The sequence below is a fragment of the Peromyscus eremicus genome, chromosome 4, assembly GCF_949786415.1.
Source record: "Peromyscus eremicus chromosome 4, PerEre_H2_v1, whole genome shotgun sequence".
NCBI classification, from domain to species: domain Eukaryota; kingdom Metazoa; phylum Chordata; class Mammalia; order Rodentia; family Cricetidae; genus Peromyscus; species Peromyscus eremicus.
Window position 1 is genome coordinate 62,963,147 of NC_081419.1, and position 26,369 is coordinate 62,989,515.

At 37.4% G+C, this 26,369-nt stretch overlaps 3 protein-coding genes and 1 long non-coding RNA gene across 4 annotated transcripts; 1 reads left to right on the top strand and 3 right to left on the bottom strand.

The window, feature by feature from the left end:
• Positions 1-1,435: 1,435 nt before the first annotated feature.
• LOC131909316 (olfactory receptor 8U3) lies at positions 1,436-2,395 on the top strand. Its single transcript, XM_059260834.1, has one exon. It carries the CDS (start codon positions 1,436-1,438, stop codon positions 2,393-2,395), a length of 960 nt encoding a protein of 319 aa, XP_059116817.1.
• Positions 2,396-7,692: 5,297 nt separating this feature from the next.
• On the bottom strand, positions 7,693-13,767 carry LOC131909318 (uncharacterized). Its single transcript, XR_009378823.1, has 2 exons — positions 13,350-13,767; positions 7,693-7,818 (listed from the first exon to the last, which is right to left on the bottom strand). It is a non-coding gene; the product is annotated as an uncharacterized LOC131909318 (long non-coding RNA).
• Positions 10,113-11,071, bottom strand: LOC131909317 (olfactory receptor 5AL1-like). The gene has a single exon (XM_059260835.1). It carries the CDS (start codon positions 11,069-11,071, stop codon positions 10,130-10,132), a length of 942 nt encoding a protein of 313 aa, XP_059116818.1. The 3' UTR covers positions 10,113-10,129.
• Positions 13,768-24,197: 10,430 nt separating the features above from the next.
• On the bottom strand, positions 24,198-25,139 carry LOC131908217 (olfactory receptor 5AL1-like). The gene has a single exon (XM_059259266.1). The coding sequence runs from the start codon at positions 25,137-25,139 to the stop codon at positions 24,198-24,200; it is 942 nt and encodes a 313-aa protein (XP_059115249.1).
• Between the last annotated feature and the right edge of the window lie 1,230 nt (positions 25,140-26,369).

The window sequence follows — 26,369 nt, forward strand, 5'->3', positions numbered from 1 at the left end:
TTGGTCCTGGTTCTTTATACAGCATAGATAAGAAACTAAGACAACATGAATTCGAGTTACCTCTCAGGGTTTCATTCTTGTTATTATTCTCAAGTTACATAAAAAATGTTCACTTAAACTGTACATATTGTCATGGACTGTTTACAATGGAATATTTACTTGAAACATGTTAGATGTTCAACCAAGTCAAGTGTTATGGGAATTTTTAACTGTTTCAATACATTGATACATATTTATAGAGAAAGACACACACATTTGTGCATATATAATTTAGAGTAGCTTATTTTATGAACTATCTGAAATATATTTACTTTCTAGGTGATGTGCTTGAAAATATGCTAAATTTTAAATTTGAATAAAATTGTATGCTTTACATTTCTATGTGAAAATAAGGTCTACATAACTCTTTACAGTATGTTGAGCAATTATGATTCATTGACAACTACTAGCCACTATAATAAAACTTTTCTGGTAGGTTGTCCATGCAGCAAAGGTTTACCCCATAGTTATGCACATATGTGCATCACTAATTTGAATCCAAAAGTTATGAAAAAAGAAGTTATGAATTCAGGAGAGAGATGTGTTGGGAGGAGAGGGCAAATTTGAAGGTAGAGAGTAGGTGGTAGATATGTGATTGAGATATACTCTATGTATGTAGGAAATTTTTGAAGAATATATTCTTAAAATGTCCAATGTTTGCAAATTTCTGATGAAATTTCTTTTAGTTTCTACAGGATAATTTATTTTATCTCTAATTGGAGGAGGATATATGACAATGAATACCAATGCAAGATATAAAATTATATTGATGTACAAAATTATCTTGATATATCTCCTATATGTCTTATGAGAAAAGTACAGAATTAAAACTAGAGAGTATAAACACAATTCTACTTGCAAATTATGTACTTTTTGCTGCCTTCCTTTTGCATGTTTCAAAAACAAATTGACAGTAAAATCATGGACTTTCATGGTCAGTTTCCCCACATATTTTATAACATATTGTGTTTATTTAAAAATCATTTTTTTTTTGGTTTTGGTTTTTTGAGACAGGGTTTCTCTGTGTAGCTTTGGAGCCTGTTCTGGAACTCACTCTGTAGCCGAGGCTGGCTTTCGAACTCACAGAGATCTGCCTGCCTCTGTCTTCTGAGTGCTGGGATTAAAGGCGTGGACCACCACCACCTGGCTCATTTCCATTATTTTTTTAAAGTTAAAAAGCAAAATAACTCTTTAGAAGGTTGTTCTGTGTGAAATAACTCCTGTCCCTGAAACAAGAATGAAGAACTGCCATTAAAGTATGTGATTGCCGCCAGGGTGACGTTTTCTAAGGCAGGAACACACTGGCAATCTTTTTCCCTCAGGACTGACTGGGGCACTGAGAAATGTCGTTTTTATTCTTCACATGCAGTAAAATCCACATCATCTTCCAGAATTGATGGCTGAAGTGAACATCTCCTATGTCACCGAGTTCATCCTGAAGGGGATCACAGACCGGCCAGAACTCCAGGCCCCATGTTTTGTAATGTTTCTGACAATCTATCTGGTCACAGTCCTAGGCAATGTTGGGTTGATTATTATAATCAGGGTTGATTCTCGACTCCACACACCTATGTACTTCTTCCTCAGTCACCTGGCCTTTGTTGACCTCTGTTACTCATCCGCCATCACACCAAAGATGATGGTGAACTTTGTGGTGGAGCACAACACCATCCCTTTTCATGCTTGTGCTACACAGCTGGGCTGCTTTCTTACCTTCATGATCACAGAGTGTTTCCTTCTGGCCTCTATGGCTTATGATCGCTACGTGGCCATCTGCAGCCCCCTGCATTATTCAACAATGATGTCAAAGAGAGTGTGCATTCAGTTAGTGGCAGTTCCTTATGTGTACAGCTTTCTAGTTGCCCTTTTCCATACAATCATCACCTTTCGTTTGACGTACTGTGGGCCTAATGTAATCAATCACTTCTACTGTGATGATCTTCCCCTCTTAGCTCTGTCCTGCTCAGACACACACATGAAGGAAATTCTCATCTTTGCTTTCGCTGGCTTTGATATGATCTGCTCCTCTTCCATAGTCCTCACCTCCTATCTCTTTATCATTGCTGCCATCCTGAGAATCCGCTCTACCCAGGGGCGACGCAAGGCCATCTCCACCTGTGGCTCCCACATGGTGGCTGTCACTATTTTCTATGGCACACTCATCTTCATGTATCTACAGCCCAAATCAAACCACTCCCTGGACACAGACAAAATGGCTTCAGTGTTTTACACAGTGGTGATCCCCATGTTGAACCCCCTTATCTACAGTCTAAGAAACAAAGAGGTAAAAGAAGCCTCTAAGAAAGCTTTAGATAAAGGGTATGAAACCTTAAAAATATTAAAGTTAAGAAAATAAGGACAGCATGTTTTATTATGTATGAGCAGGAAAATAAATCAAACTTTCAATTGTATTTATTTTCCAAGCAGTTGAAAATGCCTTTCTTACTTGAACAGACTTAGACAGTTTTTGTGAGGTTCCAAGTAGATCATGGAATATCAGTATGATAGATTCATTTTCCTCATAGTTGGGGTGGTGCATAAGTGTAATCCCAAGAGTTAGGAGACAAATGCAAGAAGATTGTAATTTTGAAGGCAGCCTGGGCAGCATAGTGCAATCCTGAATCAATTCAGTGAACAAATAACAACCAAAAAGGACACTGCTCAAGCTCTTAAAGTCTGGACAGACAAGACAAGTCACATGCACATGTTCAAATTACATGCCACACAGTGAATACAAGTGTTACAAGCAAAGGAGAGGTGTGTTCTAGTTTAAGGCCGGGATTTTGAACAAGCCTATGAACCCATTCCTGGTATTATATAATATTTCTTTTGATTTTCCCAAATAACACATAGGTTCATCTTTAGGAAATGTTTAGAACCAGTTCCAGTGGGAGCAAATGTGTTGTCAAGTGTCAGTTATGTGGATGTTGTTACATAAAGCTAAAGATTTAATTCATGGGGATTTGGAGAGTTTCCATTCCTTGTGAAGAACAAAACCCACTTGAGTTTTCTGGTACCTTTCTGATGCTCATTTAAATAATGGTACTTTTTACCATCAAATAAAGCTATGAGGTGTGCGGTGTTTATCTACAATTGGCCTAACTACACAAATAGCCTTGTGAACATCGTACAGACAAGTTCAAGTTTATATGAGAGCTATGCTTCTGGTGAAACTATAATTGTGAAAAATAACAGGTATTAGATAAATTAGACTGATGCTGTATTGAAAGGCTAAGAGCATTTCCTTTTTTTTTTTTTTTTTTTTTTTTTTTTTTTGGTTTTTCGAGACAGGGTTTCTCTGTGTAGTTTTGCGCCTTTCCTGGAACTCACTTGGCAGTCCAGGCTGGCCTCGAACTCACAGAGATCCGCCTGGCTCTGCCTCCCGAGTGCTGGGATTAAAGGCGTGTGCCACCACCGCCCGGCTGCATTTCCTTTTTTGAGACAGGTTCATAGGTAGCACATGCTGAGGATGTACTCATTACATAACCGAGGATGACACTGAGCTTCTGATCCTCCTCCCACCACCTCTTAAATGCTGTGATTATAGGCAAGCTAATAACTGAACCCAGAATTTCATGCATCCCAGGCAAGCACTCTGCCAAGGAGAATACACCTCCCACAGATTTTTTACAAATAATTGAAAGAATATGACTTATAGACTTGCAAATTCATTTGTGTATTTATTTAATTAGAAGTACTTTATGTTTTCATGACGTCTAATTTTTTTCTTATATTTTTTTCAAATACACTTGCAGATCACGACATGAAATGAAAACCAGCGATTCAATAGATATACACATACTGTTTGGATATTTCAGAAGAGTAATTAAAGTAGTCAGTTTCTGTTGTCTTATTATTTTTCCATTTTATAAGATTATGATACTGACAGCCATCCCATAAGGTTATCAACCTTCAGTGGTAATTTCCTCCTCTGTACTTTGTAGGTGAGTCAGATAGGCTTCTCCAAAGCACTGTCACCATTGTGAGCTCAACAAATTCTCTTGCATGCTTTTGTTGTTGTTTGTATGATTTATTGATTCATTTATTGATTCATTTATTGATTCATATATGATATCTATATATCCCAGAGTAGTTTCAAATGAGCTATGTGGTCCAGTCTGGCTTTAAACTTGTGATCTTCCTGCCTCATCCTCCTGAGCTCTTGGATTTAGGCCTACCCACCATAGCTGACTTTTTTTATTTTGAGGAGATCACAACAGAGGAGCAGGTTGCCTTTATTACTTTGTTTGATATTGCACATATTTGTACATATGGATGAACACAATATACTCACCTGCCACAGATATGAATAAAACTGTCTAATTCATGCTGTTTCTATGAGATTCAAGCCTTCACAATGTTTTTTACTAATTGAAGGACTTTGGTTTTCTTGGTCTTTTTGTATCTGTCACCTTCATAGAATTATTTTCCTCAGTGATCCTTAAACAGTGGACTGGAGTTTTTATGTTGATTCCATAGTTTATGTTCCTTATTGTTAGCAAACACATATTAATGTAAACCATGGATTTCTTGGGAAATTTTCTAAAAGACTTTGGCTACTCACCAGTCATATTATTAAGCTTGTTCCAGAGCAAGTCACATATATCTAAATTGTCTCTGGAATTTGTCTTAGGAGAATAAGCTTAACTTTATAAGTGGCCCCTTACTCAAACTGTCAAAATTATTACTATCACCTTTGTCTCATATATATTTAAAGAAATATTTAATTTTTATACTTCTGTCTATGGCATTTGTGAGGTTCTTAAATGGATGTGAAATATGTATTTTATTATTATTATTAATATTTTCATGTTCATGTGCATATGTGCATGTATGAATATAGATGCATATGTGGCATATAGCACAAGTAGAGATTGGATGATAACTTTTATGAATCAACTCTCATGAAAAAAGTTATACAGCATGATTTAAAAATTAAAATTGTGAATTTTTAGGAGGAGCAAATTTTGTCAACAATATGCCTCTTTTTGGAAAGTCTGGATGCAAATTTTCTATTCATAGGTTTATGTTATAAAAAGATAAAACTACATACAAAATAAAATAATCAAAAATATTCATTTTATAATCAAAAACATGAACATTTAAGTAATGAATATGTTGATGAATGAAACCTTTTTTATATTCCTTTTTTATTAAGAACATTTCTTACTCATTTTACATAACAATCAAAGAGCTCCCTCTTCCCTCCTCCTACCCCACCAGCTTCCCTCTCCTAACCTACACCCAATTCCCTCCTATAAGAAGGTAAGACCTCCAATGGGGAGGTACATTTAGTAGAGGCAGATCCAAGCCCCTCCCCTGCCTCAAGGCTGTGCAAGGTGTCACATCATAGGTAGTGGGCTCCAAAAAAGCCTGCTCATGCATCAGGGATAGATTCTGATCCTACTGCCTGTGGGCCCCTTAAGCAGATTAAGCTATACAACTGTCTAGCTATGCAGAAGGCCTAGTCCAGTCCCATGCAGGTGTATAGCTCTTGATCTAAATTTCATGAGTTCCTACTAGTTTGGTTTGGTTGTCTCTGTAGGTTTCCCCATGATTATTTTGATGCCCTTGCTCATAGAATCCCTCTTCTCTCTCTTCAACTAAACTGGAGCTCTGCTTGATGTGTGGCTGTGGATCTTTGTATCTGCTTCAATCAGTTACTAGGGAAAGGCTCTATGATGACAGTTAGGGTATTCACCAATCTGATTACGGGGGTAAACCAGTTCAGGCACCCTCTCCACTATTGCTAGTAGTCTAAGCTGGGGTCATCCTTGGGGATTCCTAGCACCCAGTTTTTTCCTATCCCCATGATGTCTCCCTCTATCATGGTATCTCTTTCATTGCTATCCCACTCCATCCCTGTTCCAGATTGACCATCCCATTCTCATATGTTTTCATCCCCCATTCCCAACCCTCCATTGCCCACCCCTCATCCCCAGTTTACTCATGGAGATCTCATCTAGTTCCCCTTCCCATGGCAATCCATGTGTCCCTCTTTGGGTCTTTGTTGTTAATTAGCTTCTCTGGAGCTGTGGGTTGTAGTCTGATGATCTTTTGTTTTACATCTAGTATCCACTTATGAGTGAGTACGTACCATATTTATCCTTCTGAGCCTGGGTTATCTCACTCAGGATGATATTTTCTAGTTCTATCCATTTGCCTGCAAACCTCATGATGTCATTGTTTTTCATTGCTGAGTAGTATTCCATTGTGTATATGTACCATATTTTCTTAAACCATCTTCGATGAAGGGCATCTAGGTTGTTTCCAGGTTCTGGCTATTATGAATAGTGCTGCTATGAACACAGTTGAGCATGTGTCTGTGTGGTATGATTGAGCATTTCTTGGGTATATGCCCAAGAGTGGTATAGCTGGGTCTTGAGGAAGATTGATTCCCAATTTTCTGAGAAACTGCCATATTGATTTCCAAAGTGGCTATATAAGTTTGCACTCCCACCAATAGTGAAAGAGTGTTTCCTACAGAATGGGAAAAGATCTTCACCAACCCCACATCTGACAGAGGGCTGTTCTCCAAAATACATAAAGAATTCAAGAAACTAGACATTAAAATAACAAACATTCCAATTAAAAAATGGGCTACAGAGCTTAACAGAGAATTCTCAACAGAAGAATCTCAAATGGCTGCAAGACATTTAAGGAATTTCTTAACATCTTTAGTCAACAGGGAAATGCAAATCAAAATGACTCTGAGATACCATCTTACACTTGTCAGAATGGCTAAGATCAAAATCACTGAAGACAGTTTATGTTGGAGAGGATGTGGAGCCAGGGGAATGAAACCTCTTAATGAATAGGTCAATGTCTTTTTGTTGTTTTCAGTAATATGAAGCATCTCTAGTCCAGTTTCATGTAACAAAATTTATTCGGTTCTCTTTTGTATTTTTTTCTAAAATTCCCAGGTTTTAGATGAAGATTATTTCTCTGGTTATAAAGCATGCTTTTCTCATGTTGTAAACAAAAGTACACAGTGGTAAAGAGAACAGGGATTTCAGCATTTGTGATCTCATAACACCTCACCCAGCATGTTTAGTCCTGGTAGCCTAACTGGGGAATGAGGAAATGAAAAAGAATAGACAGACATGCACACATGCAGAAAAGCTGAGGTTGTGTTGGCTGTGCCCAATCTGTTGGAATGGTAACAAACATGTGGTGACCAGAAACCTCAGCACATATGTGCAATCCAAAGGAGGTGTTAGCTAGTCTTAATAAGAGGTCTCTGCACTGGAGCAGTCTCAGATGGCAGTCATTTGGGAGGAGGAAGCTGCTGCGGTTAATTTCTGCAAACTCTGGCAACATCTGCATACAAACCAGAGGAAGGCATTGCCAATTTCCTATGGGTCTGAGGCTTTGGTGCTTGTTAGTAATACCCATTCACTCAGGGCTTCATCTACTCCTTACATAGTCACTCAAAGATTCCTCTCCTCCCTACACCACATTGTGAGACTTTGAAGTAACAGCTAAGAACCTGTCTTTTGTGTCTGAAAGAGTCACAGTGATAGCAAATGACAGCTAAAAGCAGACAATGGTCTGCCTTCTGTGTGGTGACTTTTCCCTTTATTTATTTTTTCCAATAGGAAAGGATCAGCATTGAATGGTTCATGATTGCTCTTTCAGAATCAGGCTCTCACATTTACTTCTGAAGAAATTTAATTTAAGTCTAGCTTGTAGAGGGGGTCATAGAGCACAATACACCGATGGAAACTTCTTAGATGACTGAAGTTAGCCTGCTCTTCATCGTCAGTTGTGCCTACAGGTCTGATGAAGAAACAAAAATAGAATCAAAGCTAGGCATCACTGCTTCATATTGCATCTGTGTCCTTTTTCCCCTAAGCTTTTAATTGGATTTCTGCTCAATTCTTCACAAACATTAATCATTTAATGACTGTTTAAAACAGGAAGAAAAATGCTAATTTAAACTAAATTTACCTTGTCTTTCTCCTACCACCAAAACAAGGATAACTAAGACATTTTCAAAATGTGGAGGAACATCATAATCACTAACTTATCAACCACTACTGCTGTCAATGTCCTGCTCCAGACCACAGGAAGAGTGTCAAAGCCCAGCCAAGATTACCAACTATACCCCATTTTGTTCTTCATTTGTCATTTTATCGTTTCCAGCTTCTTTAGTTCTAGAAAACAGCTGCCTTGCATGCAACCATCTTCCTTGGGTATCTGGACCAGAGGCAATGATCCAACATTCTCACTTTGACCAAATTAATCAAATACGCTCCTCTCCTGCTCCTACTACCTGTGCTATTGTCAATATCTTCTAGAGTGTTTACGCAGGAGGTCTCTAGACAGAACTCTCTTCTCTGTGAGGTTACACTGAATATAAATTTTATTTCAGCTTCCTAACACTTGTCTCTGGTTAGTCCCTGTCTGTTGGAAACCCCTCCCACCCCCTGGCCTTCCAGATGATCTGGAAACATCGATATAGAACTAGTGGGAAATACATTATAGCCACTTAAAAATTAATCTTTACAGTTTTTCGAAATTAGATCCAATCCTAGGTTCTTCCAGTTGCTAAATATATGTGTTAGTGAATTATACAAACTACCTTGCATGTATATATACTTTAAATACTGCCTCAATTGGCATTTGAAAAAAATTAACTGAAGCACTTCTTTTAAAATGATTCATCCAGGGTGATACAGGAAAAGAATTCAGTAAATGTGGTAAGGTATTTTACAATGAAAAGCTGGAAACTAAAAAAATACCATTTTTATTAATGTAATCCTTGCTAAACATAACAACATTGACTTCTTTTTGTTCTTGGTGATAAATATTTTATGTAGTTTATTTAAGAGAACTTAAAACACTATTTGAAAATATGTTCATGCAAAGAAATTTCAAATTCATTAAATATTTAAAAGTATTACAGTGAAATAACTCTACAATCTTTATTTGATTTCATATAAAAACTCTGTGTGCAGGTGTGTGTGTGTGTGTGTGTGTGCGCGCGCGTGCATTGTACATAGTTGGGTGCAATGTATGTGAATGTACGTGTATTTGTGGAAGTAGAGGTAAACAATGGGTATTATTCTCTATCTCTCTTCATGTCATATATTGAAATTGTTTCTCTCACTGAATCCAGAGTGCACTAACAGACTAATCGGGCTGGATAGGTTTCTTCCTGTCTCTGCTTTCTAGGTGCTGGAGTTAAAGGGGTGCAATGGCATGCTGATTTTGTTTTTTAATGTGAATGCTGAGGATCTGAACTAAGGTCCTTACTCTTGGGCAGCAAGTGCATCTGTCTCTCCATTCCCTTATCATTTAAAACCTAGCCTACATTTCAATGTGTTCATTTTGTTTACTTTAAAGGGAAGAATACTGTTTCCATCTACTTCTCAACTAGTTATTACACAACTACCTGAAGCTAGGAAAAATAAATCCTTGATATGGTTACATGGTAATCAAACAAAAGAGCCAGAAATATTTTGAAAACTTTTACTACTTCCAGATTGTCTACATATTAATTTGAAATAGAAGATGAAAGATATTGACTTGTTACAATGCAAGCTGAGATGTTTAACATGGTACATTCATCAAAAAAGACTCTATTTCCATATACTATATTCATGGGCGGAAAATATATGCATATATGTGTATACATGTGTATATATAATATATACTTACAATCAATTGAGATTAAGATAAATTTTGACAGAGATATGTGTATATCACTAATAAATCTCTACTACATCATATGCAAGGCTCTGAGTTTCACCATAGGCTATACACACACATATAGACATACATGCACACATATGTATATGCAGATACAAACATACACATCTATATACTTATAAAACCCTCAAGCACACACACAAACATACACATATATACACACATGCACATATGCATACACACATACAAACATATACATGCATACACACACATGCACATATAGCACACATACACACATGCATACATACACATGTACCTGTGCCATTCCAATGAGCCGTAGAGCTCAGCAAGAATGGAGGACCTCTGTCACCTAGCATTGTCATTTCAAGTAAGACAAAATTAAATGTCTTCTGACTACTTCCCAGTGTTTCTTGGATTAACGAGTGGGCAAAGACAATTTATCAGTAATTCTCTTCAGGGCACTTTTTACCTCCTGATTTCTCAAGCTATAGATCAGTGGATTTAACATGGGAATCACTACCACATAAAACACAGAAGCAAATTTATCTGTGTTCAGAGAATGGCTTGACTTGGGCTGCAGGTACATAAAAATGATTGTCCCATAAAATATGGTGATTGAGGTCAGGTGGGATGCACAAGTAGAAAAGGCTTTCCTTCTTCCATCACCAGAGTGAATCCTCAGGATGGCAAAGACTATGAAGATGTAAGAAATGACCACAATCACCAGAGAGCAAAGGGTGTTGAAGCCAGCAATGATTAGCAACATCAGCTCCTTGACATGTGTGTCAGAACAGGCCAGAGCCACTAAGGGAACGTCATCACAGTAGAAGTGGTTGACTACATTGGAGCCACAGAAAGACAAGCGGAAGGTTGCCACTGCCTGTGCAAGCCCCACAGAGAATCCGTAAATGTATGTACTGGCGATCATCTGAAGACAGAGCTTCCTAGGCATGAGGACTGTGTAGAGGAGAGGGTTCCAGATGGCCATGTAGCGATCATAGGCCATGATTGACAGCAAGTACATTTCACAGACTACAAATGTGATGAAACAGCACACCTGAGTGGCACATGCATAAAAGGTTATACTTCCGACTTCTCGAAGAAAATTTATAACTGTGTTTGGGGTCACTGAGGATGTATAACAGAAATCAACAAAAGCCAAGTGGCTGAGAAAAAAGTACATGGGGGTGTGAAGCTGAGGACTGATTTGGATTAACACAATCAGTCCTAGATTTCCGATGACAGTAGTTAAGTAGATGACTAGAAACACAGCAAAGAGGATGACCTGAAGCTCTGGGTCATCTGTCAGCCCCAAGAGGATGAACTCAGACACTGCTGAACTGTTGTCTCCAGCCATAGACTGTACAAATATTCATGCTAAAGAGCCCGCACAGCACACCTTCCAGACTGTCTTCCTTCGACTATAATCATGTAGAAGCCAAGAGTTAATTCTGATTCACTGATCTTATGTTGAACATATTCTGAAAAATATCTTCACATTGAGTCAGATTTTACTGAAAATCATTTTTCCAGTTTAGAAATCCAAGTGTGAATCTATAGGGAATTTTGTTTTTGTTTTTTTTTGTTTTTTGTTTTTTTTTGTTTTTTCGAGACAGAGTTTCTCTGTGTAGCTTTGTGCCTCTCCTGGAACTCACTTGGTAGCCCAGGCTGGCCTTGAACTCACAGAGATCCGCCTGGCTCTGCCTCCCGAGTGCTGGGATTAAAGGCGTGTGCCACCACCGCCCGGGTAGAAAGATGGTCTTTTATACTTTTGTATAAATATGCTATCTATATATAAATTTCATAGTAAGAGAAAACTGACAGTTATTTGAATATAGTGTATTACCTATATTAGTGTATTATTTGAATATAGTGTAATCATCTGAATACTTTTTAGAAATGCTTATCCCTTCCTCTGGAATATTTTAATTGTAGATACAAAATTTAAAATACTGACTTTAGAAACACTTATATGACTGGGCGGTGGTGGCACACGCCTTTAATCCCAGCACTTGGGAGGCAGAGCCAGGCGGATCTACTTGAGTTTGAGGCCAGCCTGGGCTACAGAGTGAGTTCCAAGAAAGGTACAAAGCTACACAGAGAAACCCTGTCTCGAAAAAGCAACAGATTTTGAGTTACTGATGATATCTGTACCATATAACCTGGACAAGTTTTAATTTTAAAAATTATTTTTACATATAATATTCTCAAATTTCCTTTAGCTTAGCTATTATGCAGAATTTGCAAATTAGATGAAGGATATGAATATGTACATATGTCATAAGTATATGGGTGTATGTATATTCTATATAGGTGTGTGTGCATTCATATATATATATATATATATTTATATGCTGTGTATGTGTCATTGCTATTATAAAACATTTTTAAGATTATTAGAAAGACAAACAGAAAAAAAATCATATTTATCATGTGGTCCATATGCCTGAATGGAAAGCAGCAACTAGAAACAGCTTTAATGAGCTTTTAAATGTAGAAGCACATTCCTGACTCTTTAAAATGATGCAAGGCTAAGTAAATCCCTCAGTGAATTCAAATCACAGAATCTATGTAAAAACAAAACAAAGCAAAACAAAAAAACAGGTATAGTGGTGCATTCCTGTAACTCCAGAACTGAGAAGCAGAAGCAGTAATATCCAAGGAGGTTTTGCCTAGCTAAGGTAGAAAAAAAAATGGTGATCTTGTGGTTCCATGAGAGACTTTACCTCAAGGTAATAGGGGGAGAGAGATAGACAAAGACACGATATCCTGGTTGGCTTCTGAGTGCATGTTCACTGAATTGTACCATCACCCTCATGACCCTCATATGCATGCAACGCACGTGCACACATACACACACCCCACACCCCCCCCCACACATACACACCACAACACACACATGCACACACACACACACACACACACACACACACACACACACACACACACACACTATGACATATAAGGCTGAGAGTTTTCAAGTTTCTTGACTAGATTATTGTAAGAAAGAATCATCACTTCTGGGTTCTGTAATCTCAACTTGAAGTTGATGAGAAAGATTCTCCTTCACAGAGGCTGTAATTGCACTCTCACCCCAGGGTCAGGCAGCTTTGGCAAGGCAATCTATGACTTTATCCATGGTGGGTGCAAAGAACAGTGAATACTTCATAGTTCATGACATATAAATCAATTTTAGTTCTCTATCATATTCAAAATGGTCAGGCTAAATCTCAATCTGAAGAAGTGTCCTATAGTCTCCTTGTAATTGTAACTATAGGAATTGAAACTTTTTTTTACAGTATTCTATCATATCCCTGCTAACTTCTGAACTCTAATGATTATCTTTCCCAATTCTCTCATTTTTTAGTATTTTCCCTGGTATTCTGTGAGTCTTGTCTACCTTTGACTGTGATATTAACCATCTCCTCTATATTTTTAATCCTAGCGTTGAAGTTTAGATTTTCCATTAAAATTGCTTCCTTTCAGACTAGTTCTTTGCTCATTTTCAAACTCTCTACACACATCGGATTTTGCAGTAGGTTAAACTAATGTGTATTGAGACCTGAAGCATTATGCCACACCTATTATTTTATAATGCATAGATATACCTAATTCTTATTTGTCTTTTCACTTACCTCTTTCTAGGTCAGTTATTCTTCCAGAGTCTCTCATCTGTAGCCACACACAGCTCTTGTTTAAAACAAGGCTCTTAACATCTTCATCTGAGCAACCTCATCATTATCTATCTGACCTTCCCATCTTCACAGGCTCTGTCTGAAAATTTGTCCTCTGAAAAGTAATCAAATGATAAGTGTTCAAAATTAAAATATTAGTTTATGTTCACAATAGTTGGCTTTTGTCCTTTTACTTTTGTTTATCTGCTCATATTCACACTTTGAACCCCACTAATTAGTTTTTACCTAGTTAGTTGCCTCCTTTATTCAGTGTTTACCCTACATAGGTACATGATTAGTTATGCAAGTATCCTTTCCAATATCTAAAACTGTCTTCATTTATTCAGGGTTTTCAAATTCAGATATTTGTGAGATATTAGAACTGTGGTGCTGACCATGACATAAGGGACAGTTTGAGTCCTGAGGTGGAGGGTGCTGCTTGACAAAGTTCCAGAGGAACTTTACTGAGAGATTCAGTTGCAGGTGTAGTTTTTTGTTTGTTTGTTTGTTTTTGCTTTCACTATTAGGAGAAGTTGTTTGTATAATGAGGAGTTCTCTGCCTATGTAGCCTCTGGGGAAATGTATTCATGCTCTCAAAAAAAATCTTTGAAGACAGGGGCTCAGCCTGAAAGGAGAGTCACAGTAGAAAGAGGCTTCCTTGCACCCCAAGGATTATGCTACCAATAGTGTAGATTCTGAGAAATTTCTTGCTTAGTTCTATATACAAGATGTCACAAGTATATTCGTTGGCCTATCCTGTAGCCTATAGAGAGGGAATAGAAATAATGAATGGAAAAAGAATGAGATACCAGAATCTTCCTTTCTGGGAGCATATGAAAAGAACAGGCTCCCATCATAAAACTGAGGAACAGAAACATGTCATAATCAGTCAGTTAAATGCTTATTGTGAGATATTCTTTAAAGCTTACATTTTTAAAAAATGTCAATGATTCTACACGTAACTTGGTTAAGATAAAAATAATTTTAATCTGTTTAACATTATTATAACCCCATGAGTAGCCACCTTTGATACAGTAAAATAGCAAGTCCTATGCTTTGCAGACCCTGAGAAACTTGTACCTTTCTAATTTGACAGATGTTGTCTGAAATGTTGCTTCAGATAAGTCTTTCTGTTTTGTACTTTGCTTCTTCACTCTAGATATTTAATGAAGGAGTGAAAAGGAGATCCTGGGCTCTGATGCTTGCCAAGTGACTTATGTAATCAATATGCTACATAAATAAAGATTCTCTATGATTGAGAGAGCTGCTGAACGCTCAGATGTGCGTTTGTCCCCTTCCTCCCACTCCTACCCCTCGATGCCACATCTCCACTTTGGGACTTGAACTCCACTGAAAGTGGACTTTGGCAGAACTGTTCATGGCTTTGACATTTTATTTGAGTTAGCAAAAATGCTATTTACTATTCGCCCAAATATATTAATTTTTACCTTCAAAATTAGTCATTGTTGTCTTCTGTTCTCCCAGTAGATGGGATCATTTCTGACAGGAGGAAAGACACTTCAACCTTTTAATCTTACTGTCAGACATTTCACAAACTATCCACTCCCCTGCCCTGAATTATTTCCAGTTTCATTTGTGGGAAAGATGAGTGTACTTAAACAAACTTTGCACACCTACACTTTGTTCCTGTATTTATCCCTATAAATATTTTCCTTCTATTTTAATTATTCCAGTTTTTTGCATTAGCTTAAACTATGCACAAAGCTTCCCCAGCATTCCCTGCTATGTGTCCTTCTACTTTTCCACTCACCAGCCATGTTCTTCTCTTTACTCTTCCAGTCCTAGTCTTCCAGGAAAAGCCAGTATAGCTCAAATGTATATCTCTCATATACATGTGTATGTTGTATCCATTATTTTTCTTGTGCATCACATAAAAAGGCAACATTTTTCACATTTTTTTCCATTTTACTCAGCCTGACATCCCAGTTTATGGAATGATGTCACTATATTAGCGATGGATCTTTCTTCTTTCACTTACACTCTTTTTTTTTTTTTTTTTTTTTTTTTGGTTTTTCGAGACAGGGTTTCTCTGTGTAGCTTTGCGCCTTTTCCTGGAACTCACTTGGTAGCCCAGGCTGGCCTCAAACTCACATAGATCTGCCTGGCTCTGCCTACCTAGTGCTGGGATTAAAGGCGTGCGCCACCACCGCCCGGCTCATTTACACTCTTTTAAAATACTCTTATCACCAGCCCCAAATCTAATCAACAGCAGAAATAATTCACCATATATCCATGGTTATTGTAGTCTGACATTTTCTCTCAGCAGTTCAAGTAGTTGTTCTCTTCAAGTTCACCAGATCTTCCTTCTTCCCAACTGTAATGTGGTTTCTTATTAAAAGCTTATCTGAGGCAGTAGGCCATTGGTATCACCTCACAGCAAAACAATGACTGTATGGGCTATTCTTCACCTACGTCCCTGAATTTTCAATTCTTTCTCTTCATCTTTATTTAGTGGCATGGATTTCTTTATTTATGCTTAAATTAACACCCTTACCTTCATATACCAATTCACATTATACAAATACATTCTTTTTAGAGATTGTCATCTATCACTAGGGGACAGCTGTTACTTTTTTCTTGGTGAAGCAAAAGTATAGATTTCTACACTAAATGCCTGCTCCAACTCCAGCCATACATATCCAATTGGCTACATATACTTTTCAAATTTCATATTCCACAGGCACCTCAATTTAACATATATAAATTCAAAGACAAGCACTTGATTAAAAATATCTCTGCCCCAATAATATACAATGGAATACACACAGAGATAATTCTGCTAAGCTTGATGTGCAACTCTAAAATATATGTAACTTCTACCAAGAAAGTTTAATAGCTGAATGTGACTCATTATTTAATATGTAACAAGCAATCAATAGAAATGCTAAATAAATTGTTGGTCTTCTTTAACCAACGAGTAAAATGTTTGTTCCTCTAAACTCCCTTTGCCTATTTAGCTATCTTTGAATGTTTTCTTTATAAATAATACTTTTAAAAAATCCCCAATAAGTGAGTCTGATGTACCTTTAGGCAAGTTATGTGTATGCCACCACTTGCTAATTTTACTGGATATTTGAGGGCATTTCATGGTTGTCTTGGCACTATTTAGTGTTTTCCGTGAATGACATAATTCTACATAAATTGAGCTAGAAATATAATGCTGTTCCACAAACATGAGTAATTACGCTATGGTTGATCTGTTGGGACCTAATTTTTAAAATAGGCAAAATAACATATTACTTGACAGATCAGTATACTGATCCCAGGTGTAATAATATATTAGAAAGCAATAACACCATTTTATTTAACATATGAGAAATAATACACAAAAGGTATTTTTTATTAGTTTCTTATACATTTTAGTTTTTACAGGTTTTACTTTTGTTTTTGTTTGTTTTTATTAAGAAATTTTTTATTCATTCCACATACCAACCACAGGTCCCCCCCATCCCTCCTCCCGCTCTCCCCAGCCTCTCCCCACCCCAGCCTACCCTCAATCCCCTCCAAAAAGGTGTGGCCTCCCATGGGGAGTCAGCAGAGTCTGGTACATTCAGTTGAGGCAGATCCAAGCCCCTCCCTCTGCATCAAGGCTGTGCAAGGTGTCCCACCATAGGCAATGGGCTCCAAAAAGCCAGTTCATGCACCAGGGATAGATCCTATTCTCACTGTCAGGGACCCTTAAACAGACCAAGCTACACAACTGTCACACTTACACAGAGGGACCAGCCTATCCCATGCAGACTCCACAGCTGTCGGTTCAAAGTTCATGAGTTCCCATTAGCTTGGAGTGGTTGTATCTGTAAGTTTTCTCATCTTGATGTCCCTTGCTCATAGAATCCTTCTTCCCTCTCTTCCACTGGACTTCTGAAGCTTTTTGCCTGGTGCTTGGCCATGGCTCTCTGCAGTTGATTCCATCAGTTACTGGTGATAACAGTAACTGATGGATAACAGGGCATTCACCAATCTGATCACCTAGTATTCAGCCCTAAGTAGTAAGTCCTAAACACATTTACAACACCACATGGATGGGCTCAGTAATGCAATACAGATGGAACAATAATAATAAAAGAAGAGGCCACTGATTTGAAAGGAATGGGAGTAGTTGGAGAATGGAGAGTGAAAGGCAGGAAATAATGACAACATAGTAATTGTATGTGAAATCAAAAAAAAATATATTTTTTAAAAAGCTATGACCCTTAGCAATATGTCTTGGTACACAGAAAAGTTAAGTAAATTTAGTCATTATATATTTTCCAAGGCTATCAAAAATGGCGGTCCATTTTATTAATGCTAAAAGTCTGTACTTGAAAGTCTGCTGACAAAGAAACAATTTATCATTTTGCCATAAGTTCTTGACTGCCCTGGAGGCCCATGCAATTCATTATCAGGAAACAGTTTCCTTAAATTTTGTTCAAAGAGAAAAAAATCATTTTAAATTGACATTTTTCTACATTTAAGTATACTGAAAAGTAAATGTATGAAAACTGGGTAAAATTTGACTATCTGTATCTTTAAGCCTTCTAACTAGGTATGGAGTAAAATATATATATATGTGTGTGTGTGTGTGTGTGTGTGTGTGTGTGTGTGTGTAAAAAAGCAACTGGCAACTTACTACTGTTACCTAAAAGGCAGGAAATTTAATGTTACTAAATGTGAATATTTCAACCTTGAATGACCATCCTAATTCTTCATCACATTATTGTGCTTCTCAGAGCAGAGAATAACCCTTAAATGTCCTCAATTATTTATTATGAAAACTCCTTGTTGTGGAATAATTTTTTTGTACACTGTGAAGAGCTGTCACTGTGTTTGGTTTAATAAAAAGCTGAACTGCCAATATCTAGGCAGGATTTCCAGGCAAAGAAGACGCTGGTAAGAAGAAGAGGAGATGACAGAAGATGCAGAGGAAACAGGATATGAATTACTAAGATGAGATAATAAAGCCATAAGGCTGTAGATGAATTTCTAAACAGTCTTAAAAAATTAGAAACTCAGAGCCAAATACATAGGTGCAAGCCATAGAGATTGGAGCAATAGCCGCCAACTAACCTTAGCTCACCACCTCGCTATAGCTTCCCAAGAGAGCCTCTACCTGTCTAACCTGTGCCTTTATTGCTTTCCTATTCTGCCTTCTCATTGACTCTAAGCCCAGCCACATCACTGCCTTTCTATACAGACCTCCATGTCTCTATGGTTGGTATTGGAATTAAAGGTGTGTGTCGCCATGCTTGGCTGTGTCCTTGAACACACAGAGACTCTGCCTGCCATGTGATTGGATTAAGGGTGTGTGCTACCACTGCCTGACTTCTTCTTTTTTTTTTTTTTTTTGGCTGACTATGATCTCTGATCTCCAGACAAACTTTATTTATTAACATACAAATAAAACATCACATTTAAGCACAAATAAAATATCACCACATTTCCCCTATATTTCTAATAAAAATAAAAAAGATAAAAGAAGTTATAACTAATATAAGAAAAACTATATACAATAAGTACAACTATATACAATATATACAAACAATAAATACCTCAACAATGTCTAGTCCATTTTCATTTGACAAACTCAGAGAAAATATTCCATCAGCTATCCTATTTTGGTAAGTCAAAAAAGTACCTGAATCACTTTCTATCCTAACTTATATTACTAACAGAGAACCATCCCATAATGTCTCTCAAATTTATACACTTTACATCTCTTCAGTGAGTTACTTTTCTGAAATTCTTAACAAGAAAAACTATAACTATCTAATCTTCAACTAACTATAACTATCTAATCTTCAACTCCTTCAGAGACCCAAGAAGGAAATAATATTACCTAATAAAACAGGAAGTGCAAGCAAGCTGCTTCCAAAAAAATGAATTGACAGAAACAGCCAGCTGCCTGGACAGTCACCCAAGGTTTCTCCGCAATGTTGGGGCATCATCTTCAGCCTACAGACTTAGCGTATCTGACAGATTCTTTTGTGAAGTAGGATGTACACAAGGCCTACAACTCGACCTCACATTTGGTGCCTATATTCCATGTACCAGATAAACCTGAATTCCACCAATGTCCTGTCATGATTCAGGATTTTAAATTCTGGAAATTGTTGGTGTTTTTGGAATTCAGCTGTCCATTCTTCTTGGCTTGTGGGTGGCTTTATCTCAGCATCCCATTCTTCTTCACATCCCATTCTTCTCCGCTTGGTTATCATATAAACATTGTCTTTGTATTTCAGCGTATTGGCCTTCTCCAAGAAGCTGATCCTGGGAAATTTCCACACCTCTAGCTCTACATTGATTTTCTATTGTCTTCCTCTCATCTCTAAACCAAGAGCACCATTGCAATTGTGCTCTGGGTTCCAGGACAGCTGTTATTAATTCTTTCCAGTCCTGAGGAATAATCCTATTACAAGTTGGCCACAAGTTTAACATTTGCTTTACAAATGGAGAATGCATGCTGTATGATACTATAGCTTCCTTAAATCTCCTCAAATCTAACAATTCAACTGGAGTCCAATTAGCTTGTACATCGCCTTGAGCAAGTAGTTCCTGTATAAGTTTGATTGTTTGAAAACAGGCTGTCTCTCTGTAACCTTATAATTCAATCCTGAAATAATTTCACCTTTAAATTCTTCTGTCTGGGTCTGAATTTCTCTATAATTAATTTTGACAGGTTTTTCTAAAGCTTTTATCTTGGCACTTAAATTGACCAACTTTTTTAATACTAAAATAAGGATAATTAAACAAATAATATGCATAATTGATGTTACATACATCCCATCAACATCAATATACTCTCATTTAATTGTTCCATTTTCAGACTGCCTAATGTGTTATCAAACAATTACCTTCCATTGTAAAGATATTTCCCATTAAGCCAGATATAAGGGTGAAAGCCTTAGAGATGAAGGAAATAGGAAAAGCCACCAGCCAACCTTACCTCACCAACTGCAGCTTCCAAATGTGACCTAATTCTTGTCTACCCACACATTTAAATGTGAGGCCTCTCACTGGCCCTCACTTCCTTGTCACTGTCTGTATAGACCTCCAGGTCTCTATGGTAGGTACTGGTATTAAAGGCATCTGTCACCATGCTTGGCTTTGTTCCCTAGTATGGCTTTGACACACAGAGAACCTGTCTGATAAGTGATCAGATTAAGGGCATGTGTCGCCTGACATTGTTTACTTAAAATGGCTGGCCTCCCCCCCCCCCATCTCCAGGCAAGCTTTATTTATCAAAGCACAAACAAATTGTCACCACATTTCAGCACAAATAAAACATCACCACACAAGGCAGAGAGTAAATTAATAGAAATGGGTTAATTTAAGTTATAAGAGTTAATTAGAAACAAACCTAAGCTAAGGCCTAGTTTCGTAATTAATATGTCTCCCTGTCATTGTTTATGAGCTGAGGCCCAAAGAAAAATACATCTACAACTCCTTGTATTTTACCTCTTTATTCCTAATTAATATGTACCTGCCATAATGATACATTTTCCAGGATAATTGAAATAAATTCAGTCCAGTCGGAAAGATATCTGTATAAATATGGTAATTGTGAGATTCTGAAAACTTAAGCATTTATTTTAGAAATATTAAAAAATTAGTTTTCATCTGTCAAATAAATTAAGTGCAAAAATCATTTGCTTTAGAGCATAAATATTTTAGATTTCATGCATAATGTATTTTCATTATGTTAATGTATAACCTTGTATGATTTTTATAATTCTCTCATGTATCCTTAAGTTTGTTATATATTAATTCAGATCATCCCATATATTTTATTTAATAATTGTGTTGACTTTAAATTACATATCTTATAATGTAGAACAATTAGTATTTATACAATTATAGTCTACATAGATTTTTTCCCAAGCCTTCTTTTTGGAAAATACTTTGATTTGCAAGTGTGTTAGATAAGAATAGAAGATTAGTATTTTATGATATAAATAATTACATAAGTTGAGGACCACTAAAGGTACTTTTTCCTAATTTGTAATTGTTATTGAGGAGATTATTTCTAAGAGTGGGTAAGGGACCATTTCCAATACTTTAAACTAAGGCAGGAACATAACAGCAATGAATGTTCAGTACTGTCAAAGGTGGAAATGAAATATGATTAGACATTGTAGGATCAGATATGAGTCTGACTTGTGGACATATGAACTAGTCTCATAAACATTTGACTTTAATATAATTAATAGCAAATAGAAAAAAATCCTCTGACTTTTACATGGTGATTTTTCTTTGTATTCTTTCTACAGAGCAAAGATTTTTCAGTACAAGGAGGTGAATTATTTGTGTCAGAATGAGGTTAACTTGGCCTTTTTCTAAATTTTTTATTTTATAATTTAATTTAATTTTACATATCAGCCACGGATTCCCTTGTTCTCCCCCCTTCTGCCCCCGCTCCTCCACCTTCCCCCCAGCCCATCCCCTATTCCCATCTCCTCCAGGGCAAAGACTCCCCTGAGGATTGAGTTCAACCTGGTAGATTCAGTCCAGGCAGGTCCAGTCCCCTCCTCCCAGGCCGAGCCAAGTGTTCCTGTATAAGCCCCAGGTTTCAAACAGCCAACTCATGCAATGAGGACAGGACCTGGTCCCACTGCCTGGATGCCTCCCAAACAGATCAAGCTAATCAACTGTCTCACTTATCCAGAGGCCCTGATCTAGCTGGGGGCTCCTCAGCTATTGGTTCATAGTTCATGTGTTTCCTTTCGTTTAGCTATTTGTCCCTGTGCTTTATCGAACCTTGGTCTCAACAATTCTCGCTCATACAAACCCTCCTCTTTCTCACCATTTGGACTCCTGGAGCTCCACCTGGGGCCTGGCCATGGATCTCTGCATCCGGTTCCCTCAGTCATTGAATGGGGTTTCTAGCACGACAATTAGGGTGTTTGGCCATTCTATCACCAGAGTAGGTCAGTTCGGGCTGTCTCTCAACCATTGCCAGTAGTCTATTGTGGGGGTATCTTTGTGGATTTCTGTGGGCCTCTCTAGCACATTGCTTCTTCCTATTCTCATGTGGTCTTCATTTATCATGGTCTTTTTTTTAAAGGTAATACTTTGAGAAATTGATACATCTTGTGGTCCTATTTACAATCCTTCTCTATCAACTCCTTCTACAGTCACTGTCATCTCCCTACCCTCCCAACTTCAAGTCCTCCTCCCACTCCTCCTCCTTTCCTTCTTCTCTTCCTCCTCTTCCTCCTTCTCATTTCCTTCTCCTCTTCCTTTCCTCCTCCTCCTTCTTGTTTTTCTTTTCTTCTTTCAATAACTCTATATAGATTTTAAGTGGCTGTGATGGTTGGACCTAAAATTATTTTCATAAAACACACACAAATGAATAAATTGCTCATGAGATAAGAATGAACTAATTCATGGACCTTTGTACTTTCATTTTGTGCATTTTTAACATTAAGAATATCATATTACCAAGGATTTCCTAAAGGCTACTGCTAAACCAAAATAATCCACAGGAGAAAGTTACAGATCACCACACTTTATTAAGTCAATTAAGAGTAGATTGAGTACTCGAGCCTGGGGAAGGTTCTTGGTGGCAAGAGAAAGCAGAGTAGGATTTTTAAAGTCAAAAAAGATGGTTTCACATCAAACCTGGTGCCAACCAAGGGGGTTTTATAATATAAACTTTGATCTTGCAAAAAGTCACATAAGCCCATTCCTCCAGAGGAACCAAACTGTTTTTACATATCAAGATCCTTTCTCAACAGGAAAGGGTGTTTCTTTGGAGAACAGCACCTTTTCAAGAGGAGAAGCCATTTGTTTAATCTCAAATGTGGCTTCCAAGAGGAGAAGTTAGAAGATTAGGACAACCTGATATTTCTTAAGCTGTTCCAGCACAATGACCTCAAGTAAAAGAATCCTTGCTATAGGTATATGCTAAATAAGGAAACTATATACCATGTATGATAGGTCTATGGGCTGGAGACAGTCAGTTCTTTCAAATTTACCATCTTCCTTAACACTCACTGACTGGAGGTGCAGCTCATTACTGGAATGATTTCGTGAGGTCCTGGGTTCAAATACCAGTACTACAAAAAGAAAGATTTTGTCATTCATAATCATTGAATCAGGCCAACAGGTATTACTGCTTTTTCAGATGAGAAAACAGGGTATAGAAATGCGAAATCACGTATATAACGTAACAATTGCTACTCATGGCAAAATTGTTCGGTAAATTGTTCAGAGTCTAGCTCGTAACAGTACACTGATATAGGCAGGCAGTGAATTTCAAAGGACGGAAACACTCCAGTGGTCCAGTCTGGTACAATGTTGGCCATCAAATATTCCAAGTTAAGAGTACTCTGGTAGTTCAGTTTTTCTCAGAAGAGTAAGGATGAAATGGAGAGGTTGTGGAATACTATCATAAAATGAATGAATATAATTCTCATCATTAAACTTTAAAGTTATTTCTATACTGTTATGGAGCAAATTTGAAATATAAGAAAACAAATATTTATTTTATATAAAAAAATGAAATTACTCATTATCCCAGAGCCTCAATACTACTTCAACTTTCTAACAGTTTCTTATAATATTGAAGACTTTATGCTAAATGCTCTCTCTTTACACTCCTTCTTAAACACAAAATTGAATGCTACAAAATTCACAAAATCACTTTCATATGTCACTTACTGAGAATGACAGAGCAAAGAAGATACATGTGATATGTGCATCAGAGAACTCATCATCTACATGGGGCCTCTGTCTCTTTCCAGCACTGTGACTATAGAGGACATACAATTGAAAGACACCTGACCTTTTCATCTAGTGTTTCTTAAATTATTTGATGGCCAAAGGTAACTTTTCTATAATTCTCTTCATGGCACTTTTTACCTCCTTATTTCTCAAGCTGTAGATCAGTGGATTTAACATGGGAATCACTACCACATAAAACACAGAAGCAAATTTATCTGTGTTCAGAGAATGGCTTGACTTGGGCTGCAGGTACATAAAACTAACTGTCCCATAAAATATGGTGATTGAGGTCAGGTGGGATGCGCAGGTAGAAAAGGCTTTCCTTCTTCCATCACCAGAGTGAATCCTCAGGATGGCAAAGACTATGAAGATGTAAGAAATGACCACAATCACCAGAGAGCAAAGGGTGTTGAAGCCAGCAATGATTAGCAACATCAGCTCCTTGACATGTGTGTCAGAACAGGCCAGAGCCACTAAGGGAACATCATCACAGTAGAAGTGGTTGACCACATTGGAGCCACAGAAAGACAAGCGGAAGGTTGCCACTGCCTGTGCAAGCCCCACAGAGAATCCATAAACGTATGTGCTGGCGATCATCTGAAGACAGAGCTTCCTAGGCATGAGGACTGCATAGAGGAGAGGGTTCCAGATGGCCACATAGCGATCATAGGCCATGATTGACAGCAAGTACAGTTCACAGACTACAAATGTGACAAAACAGCACAGTTGAGTAGCACATGCATAGAAGGTTATGCTTTTAACTTCACGTAGGAAATTTAGCAGAGTGTTTGGGGTGACAGAGGAGGTAAAACAAAAGTCAATGAAAGCCAGATGAGTAAGGAAAAAATACATGGGCGTATGTAGCTGAGGACTCACTTGAATTAATACAATCAATCCAATATTACCCACAACACTAGTTAAGTAGATGACTAGAAACACAGCAAAGAGGCTGACCCGAAGCTCTGGGTCATCTGTCAGCCCCACAAGGATGAAATTAGACACTTCGGAGTGATTGCTGTGAACCATTGCAGACAGATGTTCCCTGTACTAAAAGTCCTCTGTCGAGCTTAAGTCAGAAGCTGATTCTGCCTGAGTTTGCATTGGACAGTCATAAGAAGACCTTCATTTGGCTTCAGACAAGGCTTCAGTTTTCAGAATGGCACATGTCACAAGTAGATTTATCAAAATGTGGGACTCTGCAGGGATTTGTCAAAATAGAGATATTGTTTTCAGAATTTTACCCAATTGAATAATCAAGCATGTACATAGTCTAATGAAGAGAGAGGGGGAGAGGGAGGGAAGGAGGGGGAGAGGGAGTTGGAAGAGAGAGAGAGAGAGGGAGAGAGAGAGAATAAAATCCTAAGAGTTATTTGAAAGGACGAAAGGACGACAAATTGATTTTGTAATTACTGGAAAGACTTATAGAAAATTATTGTAATATAAAATTTTTAATCATCTGGTCTAATGAATATTAAAGTTGACTTCAGGAAGAAAATGTATGCAAGATCATTAGCAAAATTTTGGATCTATATTATCTCTATACAAACTGTCAGTTGGTTTTGATTTTTCAACTTGTTCTTTTATTACCTCATGACCACTGTCTTCTTTCCGTTTAAGTGTGATATTTGTAATAAAATATAAAAAGTAACTCATAAAATACATTGCTTTGCTTAAAAGAAATCAATAGTTTAAAGCTAAAAATCATGTAAGAAGTTAACATTTTTGACATTAGATGGAGACAGATTTTACAGGTAGTCATGAGATTTTGCTCCTAATACAGATTTTACTCCCAGCCGTGAGTTCTGTAAAACCACCTACATTCACTTCAGTTCTTTCCTTTTATTTTAATTCCCCATGGACAATGTGGGGGACCTGTGTAGTGTTCGACTCTGAATACTTAAATTTATATTTTGTTTCTGCATTCTTTTATGTCTTATATTCTCTTCCTTTCCTGAATTTTTCAATCCTCATCATCTTAGAACAAGATACGTAAAAAAGCCCTCACATGATCTCTGGCCTCTATTACATTCTTTGCCCACTACACCTGCTTGTCTCTGTGTTTCGTAAAAAAGCCCTCACATGATCTCTGGCCTCTATTACATTCTTTGCCCACTACACCTGCTTGTCTCTGTGTTTCTTGAGTAACAGACATTCTGACAAATATTCTGGAGCTCAGTTTACCTTTCATCTTCGTTTGCCAGCCTACGAAGATGTAATCTTTATCTCTCTTGCAATATATTTATTCTATGTTCACAA

Bases quoted from the DNA above. Each gene is read 5' to 3' on its own strand.
- LOC131909316 (XM_059260834.1), top strand. From the start codon at position 1,436: ATGGCTGAAGTGAACATCTCCTATGTCACCGAGTTCATCCTGAAGGGG.
- LOC131909317 (XM_059260835.1), bottom strand. From the start codon at position 11,071: ATGGCTGGAGACAACAGTTCAGCAGTGTCTGAGTTCATCCTCTTGGGG.
- LOC131908217 (XM_059259266.1), bottom strand. From the start codon at position 25,139: ATGGTTCACAGCAATCACTCCGAAGTGTCTAATTTCATCCTTGTGGGG.